Here is a 20,379-nt window from a genome sequence, read left to right on the forward strand (position 1 = left end):
ATAAAATGGGATCCAATAAAGAGGTCCACAATGAAGAGAGGCCTTTATACAAAGATCATTACAAACCGTTCAGACTTACTATTACACCGGGATAGTAGCCCCCCACGGTGACATTTTCAGTTCTGGTGGTTGCAGCCAGACCCACAGTCAAAATTAATATGGAGACCAGGAAAAGCGTCACAGTAACAAATATGGAATTCCGTCTTCTTCTATTAAAAGAGCCTGCAATACAATAATATAGAAATTGTGACTGAAAGATAGTTTCCTAGGTAGTTAAACAGTTTAAGACTTAAAGTATTAAGGATCCTAGCAGAATCTACCAAAGCGGGAACAAAATCCCAGATCACAGTAGGTAATAATAATTAGGTTACATTCACATTGTGTTTTCTTCAGATGCTCATCATATACATCAGGAAAGCTCCAGGTATAGACGCTGAGCAAATACATAAACATACACTGGCACGTGCCTTTGGGAAACACAGAATGGAAAGATAAAGCAAGCTGTTACTTTCCCTCCTGCTCAGAAACATATACATTCAGCAGAGGCCATCGGAGCCAATGGGGAACGGATGCAAAGCATACACAACTTCAAGTCCCCAGTGATGAAACTATCCATATACGGGGAGAGGAATAGTGAGCCGTATGTGCATACAGTGAGATATATCAGAGATATTCCATATCCCTACAACCGAGACAAATAACATGATGTGAATCTAGCCTTAGACAGGCTCCTGCCACACTGCAATAAATAAGTAGCACACAAGTAAGCTTCCCCGACTGTGTATTTATGTTATTGAGAATATACATACATAGAGTTAATCAAAGTACACCACCAGGTAGTAAAGATAGTTTGGGCTTCAAATGGTCAAGTGATTAAGGGCTGTTGGAGTTGGGGGGGGGGGGGGGTTTATATTGGTATATTTTATGCACAACTTGGAAGACCTAATATCAAAATTACTTGAGTCAAAAAATGGCCATGTGAAACCGTCAGTAGGAGAGCAGGGATGAAGAGTTGTCTTTTTTCAAAGAGATCTACCACCAGTCTATGACTCTTTTTTTCGTATTAGCTAAAGGCACTTACTGCTGGGCTCTGTACTGGACTCTGTACTTGCGCAACCAGCTGTTCCTTACTGCGGCTGCATTAGAACCCATAACATCCGGCTCCACAAATGTAGTATGATGCGCATGTGTGAGAAGTGGCGAGAGCCGAGTGATGTCACCGGTTCTCGGAGGCAGGGGGGGGGGAGGCCAGCAAAAGATGAGGCGTGCATAATTATAACCCGACAGAGTGCCGACTGTGAGCTATGATGTGGCAGGAGTGCCTGAGCTTCATTTAAATATCATCAAAAGCCATTTTTTTTTGCCAAAAGTAAAAGTTTTATTGCCTAACCAAGATATTTTCCTGAATCAGCAGCACAGAGCCTAGCAGTAAGTGCCTTTAGCTAGAAAACGTCATCGCTTGGTGGTAGATTTCCTTTAAGGTTTCCATGAAATGTATATGCAGCAGTGGTGTATTTCTACACACATTTGTTTTTTGGGGAGTCAGAACCTCACCCATCTTATAACGATTATGCTAATGAGAAGTCATCAATATCCATGTTAAAGGGTGGCAATAATCCCGCAAACAGACATTTATCCCCTATCCTGTGTAATGCTTCTACCTACTTTCTTTGTCTGATATTTTTCTTTAGGGCAGAAAAGTATAGTCTACTATGCTTTTTTAGGTCTCTAACGTAACAGTCAATTTATAATTGTTTACATTTTTTACATAATTGTGTACAGTTTATAATTGTTTACATATTGTGATGCAAATGGATATTTAAAAGGGTCTCAGCTCCAAATAACCACACAAATAAAGAACAGAATTGCTTATAACACTTTTCTAGGTTTCTAGGCTTTTCTTTTTTTCAGAAATGCTCTGTAATTTTAGAGAAATTTTAGTTTTTATATTTATGCAAGTTTACCTATCAATGCAAAGTACAAAAGAGGCCTTTTTTAAAAATTTTAATTAAAGATTATCATTTGCAAAGTGAATAAAAAAAACAAGTTTTTAAAATACTGTATAGAATCATGTATAAGCCAAATAAAGACAAAAAGACAAAAAATGTGCTGAAAAACTCCAAACTTGACTTTTACACAAAATGTATAAAAAATAAACTTACATACTCACTTTCCGATGCTCCCCGATGGTCCATGCGGCTCCTCTTGCTTCTCTTATTCACTGGTAACAGACGCGTCCAGGAGCTCTGCCTGCCGGCACTCACTATGACGTCAGCTGCGGCCACACCGGCGCGTTGTTGTGTGCACCGGCAGGAAGAGAGCATGGACCCGTCTCTGCCCACTCTGTTACCAGTGAAGAAGAGAAGCAAGAGGACTCGCGGGGAGCATCAGAAGGAGAGTATGTAAGTTTACATTATTAGGGGGGCTGCAGTGCATTACATTATTAGGGGGGCTGCAGTGCAGGGCATTTCATTATTTGGGAGGCTACAGCCATTACATTATTTGGAGGACTGCAGGGCATTTCTTTACTGGAGGAGGGCTGCATGGGGCATTGCATTACTGGGGGAGGCTGCTGGGCATTATATTGCCGGGGGCAGTGCTGGACATTACATCACTTGGGAAGGCTGTAACCAATGCATTTCCCACAATAGGCTTATACTCAACTCAATAAATTTTCCCAGATATTTGTGGTAAAATTAGGGGCCTCGGCTTATACTCGAGTATATACGTTAATAGGTGGCCAGATAATTAAAACTGTGAAAAATATAATGTCAGACAATTTTAATTAACTAAATTAAATCATTTAAATCAAGGATTCTGTGGGTATTTTTTTTTTGGTAGCCAGGGGTACACCAGCCATGAGGAGAGTTGAGACTCTTGCCGCAGGTAACACCACCTACAGGAAGATAGGGGGCAGCAGCAGGTGGGAGGTCATCTGCTACAGAGCCAGGCCTGACACTTAAAAATAATTTATTTTCAAGAGGGGGAACCATTCTATAATTCTCCTGGTTTACCCCTGCTAGTAGCAGCTACTATATCCCAATATCGGTACCCACTCCTCTTTAGGAAAGTAGATTTAAAAGAAATCTACCATCAGGAACAAGGATTGTAAACCGAGCACACTTACATGCTGCTGTGTGCCCCTTCTAGCAGGATCTATTAGCTTCTATGGCGTTTGTTTTTACAAGGGGGGTAACAACAATAATGCGAATACACCTAATGGGCTTCTGGCCCCTCAGACTCATTTGTAAACATTTTAAAGCCTGTTTTTGTAAAAACAAGCGCATAAGAAGTTAAAAGAGCAGATCCTGCCAAAGGTGTTACAAATTTTGCAGATTTTACACCCTGTAGTAGCCAAAACTATTAGCCCATGTTCTGGCAAATCCCCCCATCATTTGTCCTTCATGAGGATTCACCACTGCAATAAAGCAGCCGCAGTGCATATAAAATAAATGGCCTTCACTGAGCTGCATCGAAACCTCTTGCAGAAGCATGGCAGTGCTGTAATTCAGATCAGATGAAAAACTGTAGGTTAAATACAACCTGGACTCCATTGTCTCTATACCTTGTACAAACAGACAACACAATACAGCAGTGCAAAATCCTAATGCTGCAATTCTTCCTGATCTCATAACTTACATCATGGAATTTTATGCAATTATGCCAACACTTTGCCACTTGTTTTTACAATGCTTTAATGGAATATTCAAATATCTCCTCACTAAAATCTGCAAATGTAACAAGAGTAATATATTTCATCTTCAAAAGAAAGCATAAAATCTGGCAGAAGTCGGATAATCTGCATTTACTTAATTACTAGATCATCAGAATATTTCTGCAAGGCAATTAGATGTGCAGTGATTAATATCCATTTATCATCAGTATGAAGTATAAGACGCCAGAGTCCAGGAGAATAAACAACGGTGTCTACATTAGTCACTGAACATTTGCATTGGTATTATTGGCTATTATTTTATGTTACTGAAATATGATTTGCTTACAATTTAAATGCGATATTGTCATTAAAAAACACTACTGACATGTATCATAGTATATAATCACAGAATATAAGGTTGGAAAAAGGCGCGGGTCCGTCAAGTCAAACCTAGAAGATTAAACAAATGTTTTTGCCCATAACCTGTGATATATTTTCTCTCCAGAGAGTTCCATAGTCTCACTGCTCTTTGGGTAAAGAATCCCCGTCTATGGCCATGGTAGCATCGCCTCTCCTCTAGGCGTAGAGGATCCCCCCTGTCTATGTTGATGGTAGAATCGCCTCTCCTCTAGGCGTAGAGGATGCCCCCTTGTCCTGGTCACAGGCCGAGGTATAGAAAGATCTTTGGAGAGATCCTTGTACTGTCCGTTCAGGTATTTGTACATTGTAATGAGGCTTCCCCTCAGCCGTCTTTTTTCTAAACTGATTAATCCCAAATTTTGTAATCTGTCATTGTATTCTAGTTCCCCCATTCCTCTAATAACAATATTCCATGTGTGGTCTGACCAGGGATTTGTATAAGGGCAAAACTATGTCTTTATCATGAGAATCTATTCCTCTCTTGATATATCCCATAATTGTATTTGCTTTAGCAGCAGCCTCCTGGCTCTGGTCACTAAATTTAAAGGGAACCTACCACCACGAATCTACCTATAAAGGTAGATCGGGTGGTAGGTGGATGTAAGGGACGTGAGGATAGCTCTTTTTAGAGCTAATCCTCACGTCCCCGCTAACTTTATGTAGACTTTATTCCCCTAATATGTAAATTTCGTTATGCGGCTACTGGGGCGTGGAGTAGCCGGCACGAGGCTACACAGCGCGGCTACTCCACGCCCCAGTAGCCACATTACTCCTCCTACCCGGTTGCTTGCGGCGCGCAGCTCCTCGTAGCTGCGCGCCCTCGTCCGACAAGCCGGCTACTGCGCATGCGCAGTAGCTCCGGCCTCGGAGCTGGGACTGCTCAGCCGTCGGCCGGCGTTCTGCGCATGCACGCAACCGGGTAGGAGGAGTAATGTGGCTACTGGGGCGTGGAGTAGCCGCGCTGTGTAGCCTCGTGCCGGCTACTCCACGCCCCAGTAGCCGCATAACGAAATTTACATATTAGGGGAATAAAGTCTACATAAAGTTAGCGGGGACGTGAGGATTAGCTCTAAAAAGAGCTATCCTCACGTCCCTTACATCCACCTACCACCCGATCTACCTTTATAGGTAGATTCGTGGTGGTAGGTTCTCTTTAAGTTTACCATCCACCAATACCCCCAAGTTCTTTTCAGCTCCAGTTTTACCAAGTAGTTGACTGATTAGAACATAGTTGTACTTTTTGTTTCCATGGCCAAAGTGCATAACTTTACATTTAAACTTAAGCCATTTAATTAAAATGTGCAATTAAACTTTTCTCCAACCAAACCCTCCAGTTTCCACAAATCCCTCTGTAATACAGGCAGTCCCCGGGTTACGTACAAGATAGGGTCCGGAGGTTTGTTCTTAAGTTGAATTTGTATGTAAGTTGAAACTGTATATTTTATAATTGTAGATCCAGACAAAAAAAAATTGGCCCCAGTGACAATTGGAGTTTAAACATTTTTTGCAGTAATGGGACCAAGGATTATCAATAAAGCTTCCTTACAGACACCTTACAGCTGATTATTGCCATCTGGCACTATAGTAAAGCATTCTGAGAGCTTCAACAGAGGTCAGAGGGGTCTGTCTGTAACTATGGGTTGTCTGTAAGTCGGCTGTCCTTAAGTAGAGGACCACCTGTACTATACTATTGGCCTTGGTATTAATTACTTTACAAAGTTTGGCATCATCTTCAAACAATGAAACTCTACTGTGTAAACCCTCTGTCGTCATTAATTAAAATATTAAAAAGAAGGGGTCCCAATACGGACCCCTTTGGCACTTCACTGGTAACATCAGCCCAATATGACAATGCTCCAAATACATAGATTTCCCCTAGTCCCAGCAGTCTCAATTTATGTAACTACCTTTTAAGCAGCACTTTATCAAAAGCCTTGGAAAAGTCCAGATACTCACAGATTAGTTTGACAGGACCTGTTCTTCATGCTGATACTGGGTTATAAGGTTATGTACAGTAAGATGCAGGATAGCATATCTTAAATATTTTCCCCACAACCAATGTTAGACTCACAGGTCTGTAGTTTCCAGCATCGCTTTTTGATTTTTTGTTATCATTTGCTATGCGCCAGTCCTGTGGAACAGAACCAGTTCTTAATGAGTCTTTAAATATTAAAAATAATGGTCTGTCTATTACAGTACGTAATTCATGCAGAAACCAGTTGTGTAAGCCATCTGTGTCCAGGGATTTGTCTATTTTAGTGGTTTTGAAGCAGCGCCGAACTTTGTCCTGGATAAAACTGTTGACGTTCAAAAGAGAATATACATCATTCCTCATCATGTCTTCAACCATGGGATTTTCCTTTTTAAGGCCCAGTGTGATATAAACTGGATCTATAAAATCACAGAGGCAGACAGTGTAGCACTGAAGTCAAGCTGGCTTAAAACACCTCCTCCCCTTGTGATTGACATCATGCGCCAGCCTACAGAAGAGTCTTATAGTGATGTTCCTGGATGTAGACATGTCATTCACAGCAAAAAGAGCATTCTGAGGCATGGATAGCTTGACTTCAGTGCCGAGTTCTGTGACTTGATACAACCAATTTACATCTCACATTAAAGGGGTTATCCGGGTTTAAAAAATTTCTTATGGCCGGGCTGGGGAGGGCTATTTAAACATAATAAACATGTACTTACCTCCTCCGGTGCTGCCGATGTCCCGCACCGCGGCTGGTCTTCTCTGTGCGCCGGTTTCGTTACAAGTGCGCACAGAGAGCTTCCGGCCGGCCGGATGCTCCCATGTGCACCATCTCCCAGCGCTTAAAACGCTGAGAGATAGGGACGGATGGGAGGAGCCGTCCACATCGCGGACCGGAAGCTCCCTGTGCGCAGCTTCCGTGCGCGGGACATCAGCGGCACCGGGCGAGGTAAGTACACATTTATTATGTTTAACTAGCCCTCCCCAGCCCGGCCATAAGAAATTTTTTAAACCCGGATAACCCCTTTAAAGTTGATTTTCTGGATGATGCCGCCATATTGGGCCATGAAAGAAACTGATCTGGAAGATGTTCATCTACTTGACAATGGTAGTAGTTTATTAGGACGATTTCCGCCCACAGGTTCCCTTTAACGTTCTAGAAGGTAGATTTAGCCATGGACCGTATGGATCTCATGACCCATCTTTCTCCAGCCATTTTATGGACAGGAATGGCAGCTGATGAGGTAAAAAGTATTTCTGAACCTGGGGCTTTCCTTTACTTTTCAAGAGAAAGGTGCACAATTTTTAATACAATGTGCTTCCAGCCTGAAGTCCTGCCACATTATTTGTACACATTGGTAATGCATTGTGGGGATATATATACGGATTCCACTTATACAATAGTTTTACTAATAGGAACATTGAATTTTGGATACAATTAGGTTTGTGGTATGTTTCCCTAAGGACAATTTAACTGTACAATGCACTTAGTATTAAAGTGAAAACATAATTGGCTATGATGGCTATAATGAGTTTGCAAAGTTTATTAACCCCTTCATGACCAAGGGTCATTGATGCCTGAATGTCCGAGTAAATTTTTGCAGTTCTGTTATGTGCTTCTTTAATGCGATCCCCACCGCCCATCCGCGGCTCTCGAGTCTAAAGACCCTAACCCTAGGGAGAAGGGAGATGCAGTTTACTACCGTGTGTTCCTTCTCCAATCCTCACAGCATCGCCGCCGGCAATACAGACACGTTGGTCACGTGACCGTCGGGTCTGTAGGGGGTTAATCAGATTTTGGATCAGTGCTGGACTGGATGTGATCAGACCCAGCAGCTCTGCCCTCACAGGGGGTCGTTTCCCCCCATAACTGGGGCTCTTACAGATGTACCAGTTACAGGTGAAAAATAGAAGTTAAAGGGGTATTCTGGGAATATGAACGTCTGATACAAAAAGCCATAATGCTATTAATATAGCAAAACTCAATGTCATTAGTCATAAAACGGAGCTTAAATAGTTTGATTTTATGATTCACAAAATGTTATGGAGTTTATAAAGTAGGCAGAGTTATCACCAAGATGTCCGCCATTGGATACTACAACTCCCATGATCCTATAGTACTCAGTAACTCCTCCTCCCTCTTATGTTCTGCTTCCAGTGATGATGTAACAGAATGTCCTGCTCTGTTACCATAGTAATGATGTGTAACTGCCATCACTGCACATTACCTCGCTAAGGTGACTTCTCACCACAACACTAGCCATACTGGATGTATAGCAACCAATTGACAACAGCCAAACGTAGTGGTGATCACAGGCAGGTGCAGGACATGTGATGTGGACATGTGACTTCTGTCCTGTGTCTGCTCTAAGCAGAGAAAATGAACAGACGGATTAAAGGGTCAGTAGCATTTCAATTCTTCATTACAGTCTATGTCATCAGCATTTTCTTCTAAGGGGAGCAAACTTTTAAATAACAACTAATTAAATATTAGCTTATATTTTGAGTGCCCACTTGTATATGAATTATGCTGATTCCAGGAATACCCCTTTTAGAAAAAAAATGTGAAAAGACAAAAAGAAATGTCCCCCAGGGGACATTGGCGGACAAGCCCCATAGCAGCCAAAGCCCATACAAGTTTTAAATCCACGTGCCACTCTAAAGACGTTCTTTTCAGTGCAAAGTCGGACAGAAAACTGGCGCAGCCAGAATAATAGATCTGGCCCAATGTGTAATATATTGTCATATACAGCCGCTCTCCCTCTGAAAGCAGGAAAAGAAATGCAGGTCAACAGGCAAACAAAAAAATTGCAACTCTTCTGTATTTTGGGCTTACTCCTTGTTATTGAACAGACGAATGCAGTGTGGGTGATATCCTTGCCACAGTCAGAGAAAAAACAACTTGCCCGGTCAAAATTATCATCAAAATGGGAAATACTGCATCACTTTAGTGAAAATATCACGGACCTGTCGATGCGTGAGGTAAGTGCACAAACATGTCATTCTGATATTCTCAGCTGTCTGGAAGCTTCCTGACCCCGCTGCCTGGAACATGTATTAGGTTGCAGCAGGTGTCTGATGCTTCCATCTTAGGGATAGAGTACAGTTTGTTTCAATACACAACTGCATATATGCAAGTCAGGTAGAAACTGGGTTGTAGTTTAAATATATTAATAAGCATTTTCATCATAGAAGATTAATGGTTGTCTGAGGAATATGACCGTTTATTAACTTCACTGCAAGTTACAGCAAAATAACTTATTAAAGGGGTTGGAGGAGGCAGTGCAAATGTTCTTGCTATGCCCCTCCAACCACTTCTATGGGAGCGGATATGACGGAGGAGGAATGCAAACAGCAATGACTGCACACGTCCATACGCTGGAAGGCAGCAGGACACGGGACATCACAGGAAGTCCTGAGTGCTGCTGCTCAGAGGTCACGTCCTGGCAGCTTTACACAAACTTTACCAGGGTAATTATTATATAGGTGACCCCATGGTCTTGTACTTACCCTGGTAAAGTTTTGTAGTAATGGCAATAAAATGCCAGCATTATATCAACATTTACAAACATTACTTTCTATTGGTATTCCCCCGCTTCCCCACAATTAACAGATCAGTAGAGACCAGCATTGAACACCCCTGACAATCATCTGCCACAGCTATATGGACATATATGGGAAACAATAAACATAAGAAAGGATACAATACAAAAGTAACAACAGGATATGGGAAAGCAACCAGGATGCATGAATGATGCACAGAGGGGATAAAGAGAGAGGAAGCAGGTACAGGCCACCATGGCTCAGGATTAAAGAGTATAGAGGCACGAGGAGCAGATCGCTAAGGGAGGCCAAACCTCCACCCAGGACCTAGAGTCTGACGAACTTCGAAAATCAATCCAAGGAAACCAAATCAGAGTGTAGTTGGAAATTTGGAGATCTGCCAAACGCTTAATGGTTCTCATCTCCTCCTCCCTTAATATGGTTCATTGCCTCAAACCATAGGGCCCCAGTAGGATAAGTAGAGGATTTCCATGGTCTGTCCATCTGCCAGATTATCACCAATGTCGCAGGAATTATTTTTTGATTGAGGAGATTAGACGTTTTCAGACTACAGATTTTTTCCACTGATCCAATGCTGTCAGTGAATGCAAACAGAACAGGTTGCAAATTGACCACTGATTAGTGAAAAAAAAAAACTGAAGTGTGAAAAAGCCCATTAAAACAAATGGTTCAGTAGGGCATCAGTAAAAAAAAAAATCACTGAAATTTTATTCTCATCCATCCCCCTTTCCCTCTTGTGTTCTACCTCCTGTGTTTATCTTCCCATTCCCTCAACCCCGTCCTTCGCAATCTTTGTTTCTCCTTTCTCTGATTGTCTATTGTGTCTAATGTGTATTCTTTTATTGCATTCAACGTGCATAGATTCTAATTTTTACACCTTTGTTATCTATAGTGGGGGATTGCCTCATATCAGTGTTGGATCTTTGACTTGCCTATTGCAGAGGTCTCCCCTATTCGGTTTGCTATAATTGCCGATTGCAATATAATGTTTACTTTCCATTACAAATTGTAGTAATAGTTTAATTGAAAGTGCCTTTACGATTACGATTCTTTGCAATTACCTGCATTTCTGCCATTGTCATAAATAAAGTTTATTGAACAGAATAAAACACTGAAGCCACAACAAGAAAACCAATCGTATGTGTCTTTAAGCCAAAATGGGTTCAGTGAAAAATCACTGATGTGAAAAAAACGCCAATTCAACCTAAAAAGTAAGTCTCGTAGTTCACGCCAATTGCTGTATTCCCATTACAGGCAGTCCCTGGGTTACGTACAAGATAGTGTCCGGAGGTTTGTTCTTAAGTTGAATTTGTATGTAAGTCGAAACTGTATATTTTATAATTGTAGATCGAGACAAAAAATTTTTTGGCCCCAGTGACAATTTGAGTTTAAACATTTTTTGCTGTAATGGGACCAAGAATTATCAATAAAGCTTCATTACAGACACCTTACAGCTGATCATTGCAATCTGGGACTATAGTAAACCATTCAGCAAGCTTCACCAGAGGTCAGAGGGGTCTGTCTGTAACTATGGGTTGTCTGTAAGTCGGGTGTCCTTAAGTAGGGGACCACCTGTATTGTCAGTCAGTGCTTCTACAATATCGTCTATGGCGCTTCTGTAGAAATTAAACTTACAAAAGCAGAATTTTACCTTTGTCTATGTGCTACTAGAGGAAAAATAATAATAATATTTCACTATATACAAAGAGGTAACAAAATATCCTGACAGATTACGTAAGCTGTAAGGGTGCAGTACTTCACCAATGGGAGCCCAACAACCTGATATCCACCAATCAGCTGTCTGGACAACTTCCAAGCACTTTGAAGGAGGTCAGCAAGTTGAAGGACATTCAGTTACACCCAGTTCTAATTTACAAAAAAGTCTCAAGACCAAAGACATTTTTGGTTTTAAAGAACCTGAGAACATGTGAATATCCTGTGTGACATCCCTAAAACTAACAAGCAAAACAAGATGATACTGTACATAATGTATGGTGCCAGAATTTCCACTAATTGGCAAATTAGAAGAAAGACAAGTATTTTTCGGACTATAAGGCGCACCGGATTATAAGGCGCACCATCAATAAATGCCTGCTAAACCGTCTAGGTTCATATATAAGGCGCACTGGAGTATAAGGCGCACCTGATTATAAGGATGAATGACCAGCAGGTGGCAGACATGCGCACAGTTCAAGGCAGCTGTTGTCTGTAAGTACAGTTTATATATAAGGCGCACTGGACTATAAGGCGCACCTTTGATTTATGAGAAAATCAAAGGATTTTTAGTGCCCCTTATAGTGTGAAAAATACGGTACATGTTATCTACATATTATTATTATTCTATAAAGCACTGCCTCTAAAAGCCCTGCATTTTCCCTTGTACCATAGACATTTTCCTATGATTGGAAAGAGGAGTGATTTTATTGGCATGACCTCTTTGTCCAAGTGAGAGGTCATTCCAAAAATGTATGTCTTTTTCTATTACAATAATCACACAGAGAAAATATTGAGCAACTTAATCCCAGTGGATTGAACAGGGCCATTTCTAATCCAGCTTCATGCATGATGCGTTTCCCCATCATCCCTCTTCAAGACTGACAGCTGTATCATCAGCATAAAAACATACATTAACAGATCAGACTGTCAGAATGCCTATAAAAGATATTGATAAATGACAAAATTCATTGTGAAATATTTAATATGAAGGTTTATTTATACAGAAGGCAGTATTCATCCATTACATGCCTTCTATTTCACTGTATACACCATTTAATAATAATAATTCCTTTATTTATATAGTGCACACAGATTACTCAGCACTACACAGGGCTTGCCAAATCCGTCCCTGTCCCCAATGGGGCTCACAATCTAATTTACATGTTTCACACTTTATATTCATTGCCTAAATGCTAAGGTCGTGTTCACATCCCTTATCATTTCAGTTGTTCTGTTACCGGAACCAAAGAACTAAAATCCCTTTGGGCACGGATTCCTAATATTAGGGACACAAAGGCACTGCAGTTTCAAAAGTGTCACAATAAGGCTGAAAATACTCTAACACACTTCATGAATCAAAAATGGACCATGTGGTAGCCAGATTTCACAGACCGAACACTGCTCCGGGAATGGGACTCCAAGCACAATACAGCTCCAAGCACAATACAGGCAGTCCCCTGGTTACATGCAAGATAGGGTCTGGAGGTTTGTTCTTAAGTTGAATTTGTATGTAAGTCGAAACTGCATATTTTATAATTGTAGATCCAGACAAGAAAAATTTTGGCCCCAGTGACAATTGGAGTTTAAACATTTTTTGCTGTAATGGGACCAAGGATTATACATAAAGCTTCATTACATACACCTTACATCTGATCATTGCAGCCTGGGAATATAGTAAAGCATTCAGAAAGCTTCACCAGAGGTCACAGTGGGCAGAGGGGTCTGTCTGTAACTATGGGTTGTCTGTAAGTCGGGTGTCCTTAAGGTGGTGTTATTCCATGGGGAGGAACAGACTCCATGTATCATATATAACTATGATGCTTGAAGTCCAGTCCTGACAGAAGTGTTTAGTCACACGGTCTGTGATTCGCATGCCTGTTCTTAGGTGCCTATTTTTCAATAGATCCTGCATTTAGACATTTTATGGCCTATTCTCTGGATATTCCATCAACATCTGTTAAGTGCAAGTCCCAAACAAGGGACCTACATCTGTCTTAAAGATAGGAATCCACCAACTGAAGTCACTTGGATGTTTTGCCTCACAGAAGTGAATTGGAAACATCACATATAAAGTAACTTGCCGGATAGAAAATATCTGGCTGCCTTTGGTGTCCACATCCAGATTGGTTGGGTCGGCCATTCCATTCTTCCAATTTCCCTTGGCAAATCTCAGTGTGCATGTTACAGAGCTTAGGACCAACAGTTGTCCTTTTCCCCACCCCATCCTTAATTTCCCCATCCCCCCTTCCCATACCTAGAGTATTAAAAAAAATACATAAAAAAAAATCCTGTTTAGTCAACATTTCAGTAGAGAACATCTCGTGCAAGAAATAACCATTGGTAGCAGCGTTATCTTCGGTATACAGTGTAGCAGACTTTTGGAGGGATCTAATTTGATGTGCCATATGTAAATATCTATCTAATTTCTCCATAGCATTGAGGTTGTCTGAGAATTGAAAGGAAATCTACCACTTGGAAAACTTCAATTTAAAGCAAGCATATCTTCTTGTTGGAGTTGGTAACCTGATGCTGGATTGTGGAGTAGCCATAAAACCTTATAATGTTTGCAAAAAAAATAGTTTTTTGGTAATTAGACCCGGGCACTCCGTGCTCTCTGTGGTGCCAATTATGCTCGACTCCTGCATGCTGTGTAATCCACTCCCTCCCATTCAGCAGTTCCCAAGAGTTAGTGGTGTCACCTGGCTTTTGGTGCTCATCATTCCTGCCATGCAGCCGGCTTCTCCTCAGTGTGGCTGCAACATACAACCTTGAACAGCTGTACTGTCTGCTCACATGGAAGGCACTTCCAGGTTGTATTGTCCAGCCAGCTACATAATACAACCCAGAAGCGGCTTCACTGTGAACCGACAGGGATGATGAGCGCGCATGCGCTACAGTTCCCGACAGCTGGGTGACGTTACCAGATCCCGGGAACTGCTGAATGGGAGGGAGTGGATTAAATGAGCACCTGACTGCCCTGGTGATGTGCAAGCTTAATTAGCATACCGTATAAGGCAAGTTTTTCAGCCAAAAATTTGGCAAAAAAAAAAAACAACAAAAAAAACACTGTACTCTTTCCAACGCTCCCGCAGGTTCTCTTCTTTCTTTGGCGATGCCACGGTTCCGTGTCCCTGCGCAGTGCCGTCGCACGCACCATGACATCAGTTGATTGCTGACATCATAATGTTTTTAACGATGGTGGCGCACACACTATGATATCAGCAAGCGGCTGTCCTCATGGTGCATGCAATGGCACCACACAGGGACATGGAGCCGGACCATTGCCAAAGAAAGAAGAGGACCTGTGGGTCGTCGGAAAGAGGAGTACAGTGTTTGTTTGTTTCTTTAAAGACTAGACAAACTCGGGCTAGGGGGTCGCCAGGCTACACACCGGAGGCAGGGGGCCACCAGGCTACACACCGCATTTGAATGTGCAATACGCCCATCCATTTAAATAGACGTATTGCCCACCATACCGTGCCACACTCCTCCCTCTCTCCAGCGTGCAGCCTAAATCAGAACGGCCATGGTGGAACAATGGGGGGATTGAATAGGTGAGTATTATATGCACATATTTTATAAATTTTATTAATAAAATTTTATCTAAATAGTGCCATTATATTCCACAATGCTTTACAAATCATGTGGTACATACACAAACATAATAAGATCAATTACATGTCATATGAAACAATAGGAGTGAGGGCCTTGATCACAAGAGCTTACAGTCTGCAATATTTTCTGTAGTTTTACGTTTATTCTTCTTCTTGAAATCTCGTTTGAGAGTACTAGCCTTCCATGGGTTACCATAAGAAAAAAAAAATTACATATACTGTCAAGCAGCTTCTGAATGACAGGAGTTAAAAAGTACAGGTCAATAGCTAATAAGCGAAGAGTGACAGGTCCTGTCAAAATACATAACTGAAGATGCTCTGTATATTATTATCAGGCTGCCTGAATACTACAAGACAGGGTATAGAATTGGCACTGACCTAAGCATAGAATAGCAAGGTTATTTATGGAGACAAGATGACTGATTTTTGCAGCTGGAATATTTAAGCCACCAATGACACCGCAATAACCCATATCCAGTACCTACAGTTTGACAACAAGCTAGCTAAGATGGCCACATCGAGCATACGTCTCAAGGTCAGTGGGAGAGTAACCACTATGTAATGACGGTGCTGAAGAAGTCTAGGTTGTTTTTTTTTAAGACTTTTGATCTTGAAAAAAATCGCTCAGCAGTCTGACCCTCAAATCATCTTTGCTGTATGCAGAAAACATGCATATATAACTTCACTGTGATAAAGGGGTATAGTGGATGTGAGATGGAGTGATATATGGAAGTAAACAGAGCGTGTACGCATGATGAAAGTGTAATGAGTGTTGTTTCTGCCTGGAAAACCTCTAATTACATTAGACAGAAACACCAGAGCCGGATGCACTGCACTATCATCCGCAGCAGTGTCTGCTGCATCCAACATATAACATGGAGAAGATCTGCGTCATCCCATAAGCATATCGTATCAGCTGGAGACACAATAGAAGTAACAAGGATGATAGTACACTGCATAATTTACTACTAATAAGGCAGTGTTAACACCTGGCACTATGCATTCAGTTTTAAAAACAGGGACAACAAAACAGAAACCAACAATAACAATGGCCAATAAACCTCAGTTATGTTCACATGACATGGACACCACCAAAAGTGATGCACTGACTTCTACTAGGAGCAATTGGACTCAAGTCATCTTAAATGTATTGGCAAAACAACAAAGTATGTAGTCCTACTATTTTTTCCAGAAACTGATATTTTGTATATTATATTCACAGACACTTACAGCTTTATAGACAAATATTAGAATAATCCCATAAAATGTTAACATGACACAAACAAAAATACTTAGGTCTTATGACCTCTCATCTCAAATGCAATGTTGGATTGTGTGTTACATGGAACAAGCAGATGAAATGGTTGTGATGCCTACTCTCTACTCGAACTCCAAGCCTGGCAGCCTTATACTCTGGTTGACCAGCCCGTCCATACCCACATGTGATAAAAACATTGAGGCAAAGTGTAGACTGCCAACAGTGAACCAGCTACAGAGTAATTGTTATCTTTATCCCATCCTGGAAAAAGTGAAGTGACCTTCCGCCCTTCCTCTGTGTGTTGCTTGTAGAAGGTGGTGCCTGTGCCTTCCAGAATGGGACGACACCTCATGGGTCTACGCTTTACCGCCAAGTCCGCCAACACTGGTTGCACGGACCCGAGTCCCGTCGGCAGCAGATGCTCTCTACGTTACGTTTTACTTTTCACTGGATCAGGTGAGAGACACTCCATCGTACATAACCCTTCTCAAGTGAAATACACTTGAATCCTCTGCACTTTTTGTCTCTCTTCTCTCATTGGCTCCGTTGGTGCATATCTGTGGAACCCCACATTAACGCATTCAACGCCAGCCTTCCCTTCGTTTCCATCCTGGAAAAAGCATTGCCAGAATCCCCTAGTGGGGCATCAATGGCTATAAGTCGCCACACACCTAAAAGGTGGCCATAATTGCCAAAGTCAGCACAAGGAGAGTTCTAACATCCCAATACTGGCCTACCTACCCTTATATGCTTGCTACTGATGATTTTTCCTTTTTTGGAATCGGTGTGTTTCATTTTTGGCTAGTGTAGCAGCAGACCGTGACCGCATATGGACACTTCAAATTACCCTGAAGCAGGGTTTGACGCATACTAGCCAAGGTGGCTGATGGTGAGCACCCCATTGGGGACTGTTGTTTACAATTCACTCTTTACCTTACGTTATTACCTACCAACAACAACTTTATCATTAAATGAGAGCTAAGCAGCTTGGACTGGGCCATCAGAGGACCACCCAGTGCGCCCATACCCAAAATAAAAATGGACCCTAAAAAGGCAACCAAGGGCCTATGGTCTATTCCTTATGTGTATATTATAAATATTCTAAAACATATGAGGATGATGTGGCTATATAGGTGAAGGCTGCACCTGCAAAATTAGTTGCTCTGGTGATTCATGGAAATTTCTATTCTGGACCTAAGGGTGAATTTACAGATCTGCTGCATAAATTAATAAAGTTGGCAAAAAAACAAACAAAAAAAGAAATAACGCCCATCTTATTTATAGTATCCAAATTATTTGTTCTCATAAAGAGAATACATTTGATAACTGCTGTAATTTTTTTTAACAAACAAGTTAATAAACTCCAAAGGTGAAGACATAGTAAATTTGTGGAAGATGCTAATATGTTAAAAAATGATTACGGTACAGCTAAAAGCATTGTAATACTACATCAGTCCCCTGGATGGCAGTTCCTCCCTACATACATTTGTGGTATTGGAGAATGATTTATTAAAACCATAACATGAACTAATTTTAGGAGAGACAATAAAAGTTTGCAAAGCTCTTTAATCATGTTAAAGTTATTGTGTATTATGAGCAGGGTCATACTAGTTCAGGTATGGAGTTTGGGTGCGTGACCTGGACGTATTGCCGGATGAGCAGCTGAACAGCCAATCAAGGAAATTGACCCCCCTGATAGTAGCCATGGCCATAGGTTGAACGGATGAACCCGAACTAAAACTACAGGTCTGCTTATCTCTAGTCAGGACCCCACGGGACATCTATTCTGTTTATAGGTGTATAATAGGTAGTAAATTTCTTTCTGATTGGTTGGTGAAACAGCTTTTGGCCAGGGTACAGGCTGTTTTTCTGTTAAGTCTGAACAGTTCTTTCACCTCCCTAATTGTAAATAATAGGAAACAGGTTTATAGGCATAAGTAACAGTATCTGGCCGACCAACTACATCCGCATGCAACGTTTTTACTTAAGAGTCACAAAACCCTAACCTTAACATTGTGTGTACACAGTGCGTAGCTGTAGCCAGAGCATGGCATACAGTGCGTAGCTGTAGTCAGAGCATGGCATACAGCGCGTAGCTGTAGCCAGAGCATGGCATACAGCGCGTAGCCAGAGCATGGCATACAGCGCGTAGCCGCAGACAGAGCATGGCATACAGCGCGTAGCCGCAGACAGAGCATGGCATACAGCGCGTAGCCGCAGACAGAGCATGGCATACAGCGCGTAGCCGCAGACAGAGCATGGCATACAGCGCGTAGCCGCAGACAGAGCATGGCATACAGCGCGTAGCCGCAGACAGAGCATGGCATACAGCGCGTAGCCGCAGACGGAGCATGGCATACAGCGCGTAGCCGCAGACGGAGCATGGCATACAGCGCGTAGCCGCAGACGGAGCATGGCATACAGCGCGTAGCCGCAGACGGAGCATGGCATACAGCGCGTAGCCGCAGACGGAGCATGGCATACAGCGCGTAGCCGCAGACGGAGCATGGCATACAGCGCGTAGCCGCAGACGGAGCATGGCATACAGCGCGTAGCCGCAGACGGAGCATGGCATACAGCGCGTAGCCGCAGACGGAGCATGGCATACAGCGCGTAGCCGCAGACGGAGCATGGCATACAGCGCGTAGCCGCAGACGGAGCATGGCATACAGCGCGTAGCCGCAGGCGGAGCATGGCATACAGCGCGTAGCCGCAGACGGAGCATGGCATACAGCGCGTAGCTGTAGACAGACAGAACATAAAGGAAACAGTATAGATGTAGACAGAACATACAGTATGCAGTATAGCTGTAGACAGACAGATCATTCATATATACCTATATCTCATCAGTTATGATATAGGAAGGGGAGGCACACATCATGTAAAATACAAAGGTTGTTACAACAAGCTTAGCTGCCAGCGTCAATGTGGACAGTCTCACAGAAAATAGGGCACTGCTACATAAATGGTTAAAACGCTTTTTATATGTTGTAACTACAAGCTCAAACTGACAAGCATCTTGTGGGTAACACAAACAGAAAAACCTCAATATTCTTCCTAGTAAAATACTGGACCAGGTCTGCAAACCAATGGACCCCAATGAAGCCCTCTGGGTATCCCTTGTAGCAGTCATGTCGGAGACCTGGCACTCGTGTTACTCTTGCAGTACTGCTTCTGTGCCGGGTACATTGCTGTATATGTCATTTCTGTGTATTCCACCTTCATAGATGATGTGCAGAATGTGGGACATATGTGACACATACTGAACCCCTAAGCTGATCTGCACCCCCACATGCTGTGATACATGATGCTGCAGGATTATATTGGGGTTTTTGTTGGAGTAAATATTGATGATGTAACATACAAGGAAACAGTGGATGCACACACAGACAAAACTCAGTGCTGTGATGGTACAACCTGCATGCCAGGGATGAGAGCTGGCACCTCTGATGATAAACACATACATTGAGGGAAGCCTATACCATCCGGCATGTGGAGGGTGCTGCTGACGTCACTGCCTGGCTGATGAGACCCGTCACCTTGTGAGTGTGCAAGCACAACAACAACAACAAGGACATGCACGCCCTGCACAGCCAGGCTGCACTCACTCACCCGTAGAATCTGCAGCTGGGATGTCAGAGCGCTGGGACGTGTGCTGAGTCAGCATGCTGCAGGGCTCCTGCTACTCCAGCCACACCGCGGACAGGCTTCTAGGAAAGGCGGCTGTGCACTGGGGAGGGCTCGGGCGCATAGCATCCATAGGGGCTGCAGGGAGCACCGCGCCTCACTGCCCCAGCCTCCTCCTCAGGCATAGTCCCACAGCAGCCCTGGCCATTGTGACAGCTACGAGATGGATAGGACGGTCACGTGATCGGAGAGGCGGAGCGTCCTCCTAATGCAGCTCCGTAGTAGTAGAGATAGAGGGGGACCGAGGATTGCATAGAGGGGGCGCTGGGGGGAGTTATAGTCCTTAGACTTTGTACAGCACCAGTGTGAGTTATCATTAAATAGGGAAAGGGATTAGAGAGTGACGTGGCCAAAATATAAACTTCATTCATTTCAGGGGCATAACTAGAGAGGGGTGTAGAGAGTGCGGTCGCAACCGGGTCCAGGTGACTTAGGGGGACCCATAAAGTGTCAAATTCCCATATGAGAAGACTGGTACTATAATCAATAC

The 20,379-nt window shown here is 42.7% G+C and overlaps 1 protein-coding gene across 1 annotated transcript in view; it reads right to left on the minus strand.

The window, feature by feature from the left end:
* The window catches only part of TMEM255A (transmembrane protein 255A), a 40,301-nt gene extending 20,218 nt beyond the window's left edge, over positions 1–20,083 (minus strand). Inside the window, exons 1-2 of the mRNA XM_072123772.1 lie at positions 19,815–20,083; positions 80–222 (exon numbers count right to left, since the gene is read on the minus strand). Of these exons, the coding sequence (XP_071979873.1) occupies positions 80–222; positions 19,815–19,869 (198 nt within the window). The 5' untranslated portion in view covers positions 19,870–20,083. The remainder of the gene's footprint in view (positions 1–79; positions 223–19,814) is intronic.
* Positions 20,084–20,379: the final 296 nt, after the last annotated feature.

This window comes from Engystomops pustulosus, chromosome 9 (assembly GCF_040894005.1).
Source record: "Engystomops pustulosus chromosome 9, aEngPut4.maternal, whole genome shotgun sequence".
NCBI classification, from domain to species: Eukaryota; Metazoa; Chordata; class Amphibia; order Anura; family Leptodactylidae; genus Engystomops; species Engystomops pustulosus.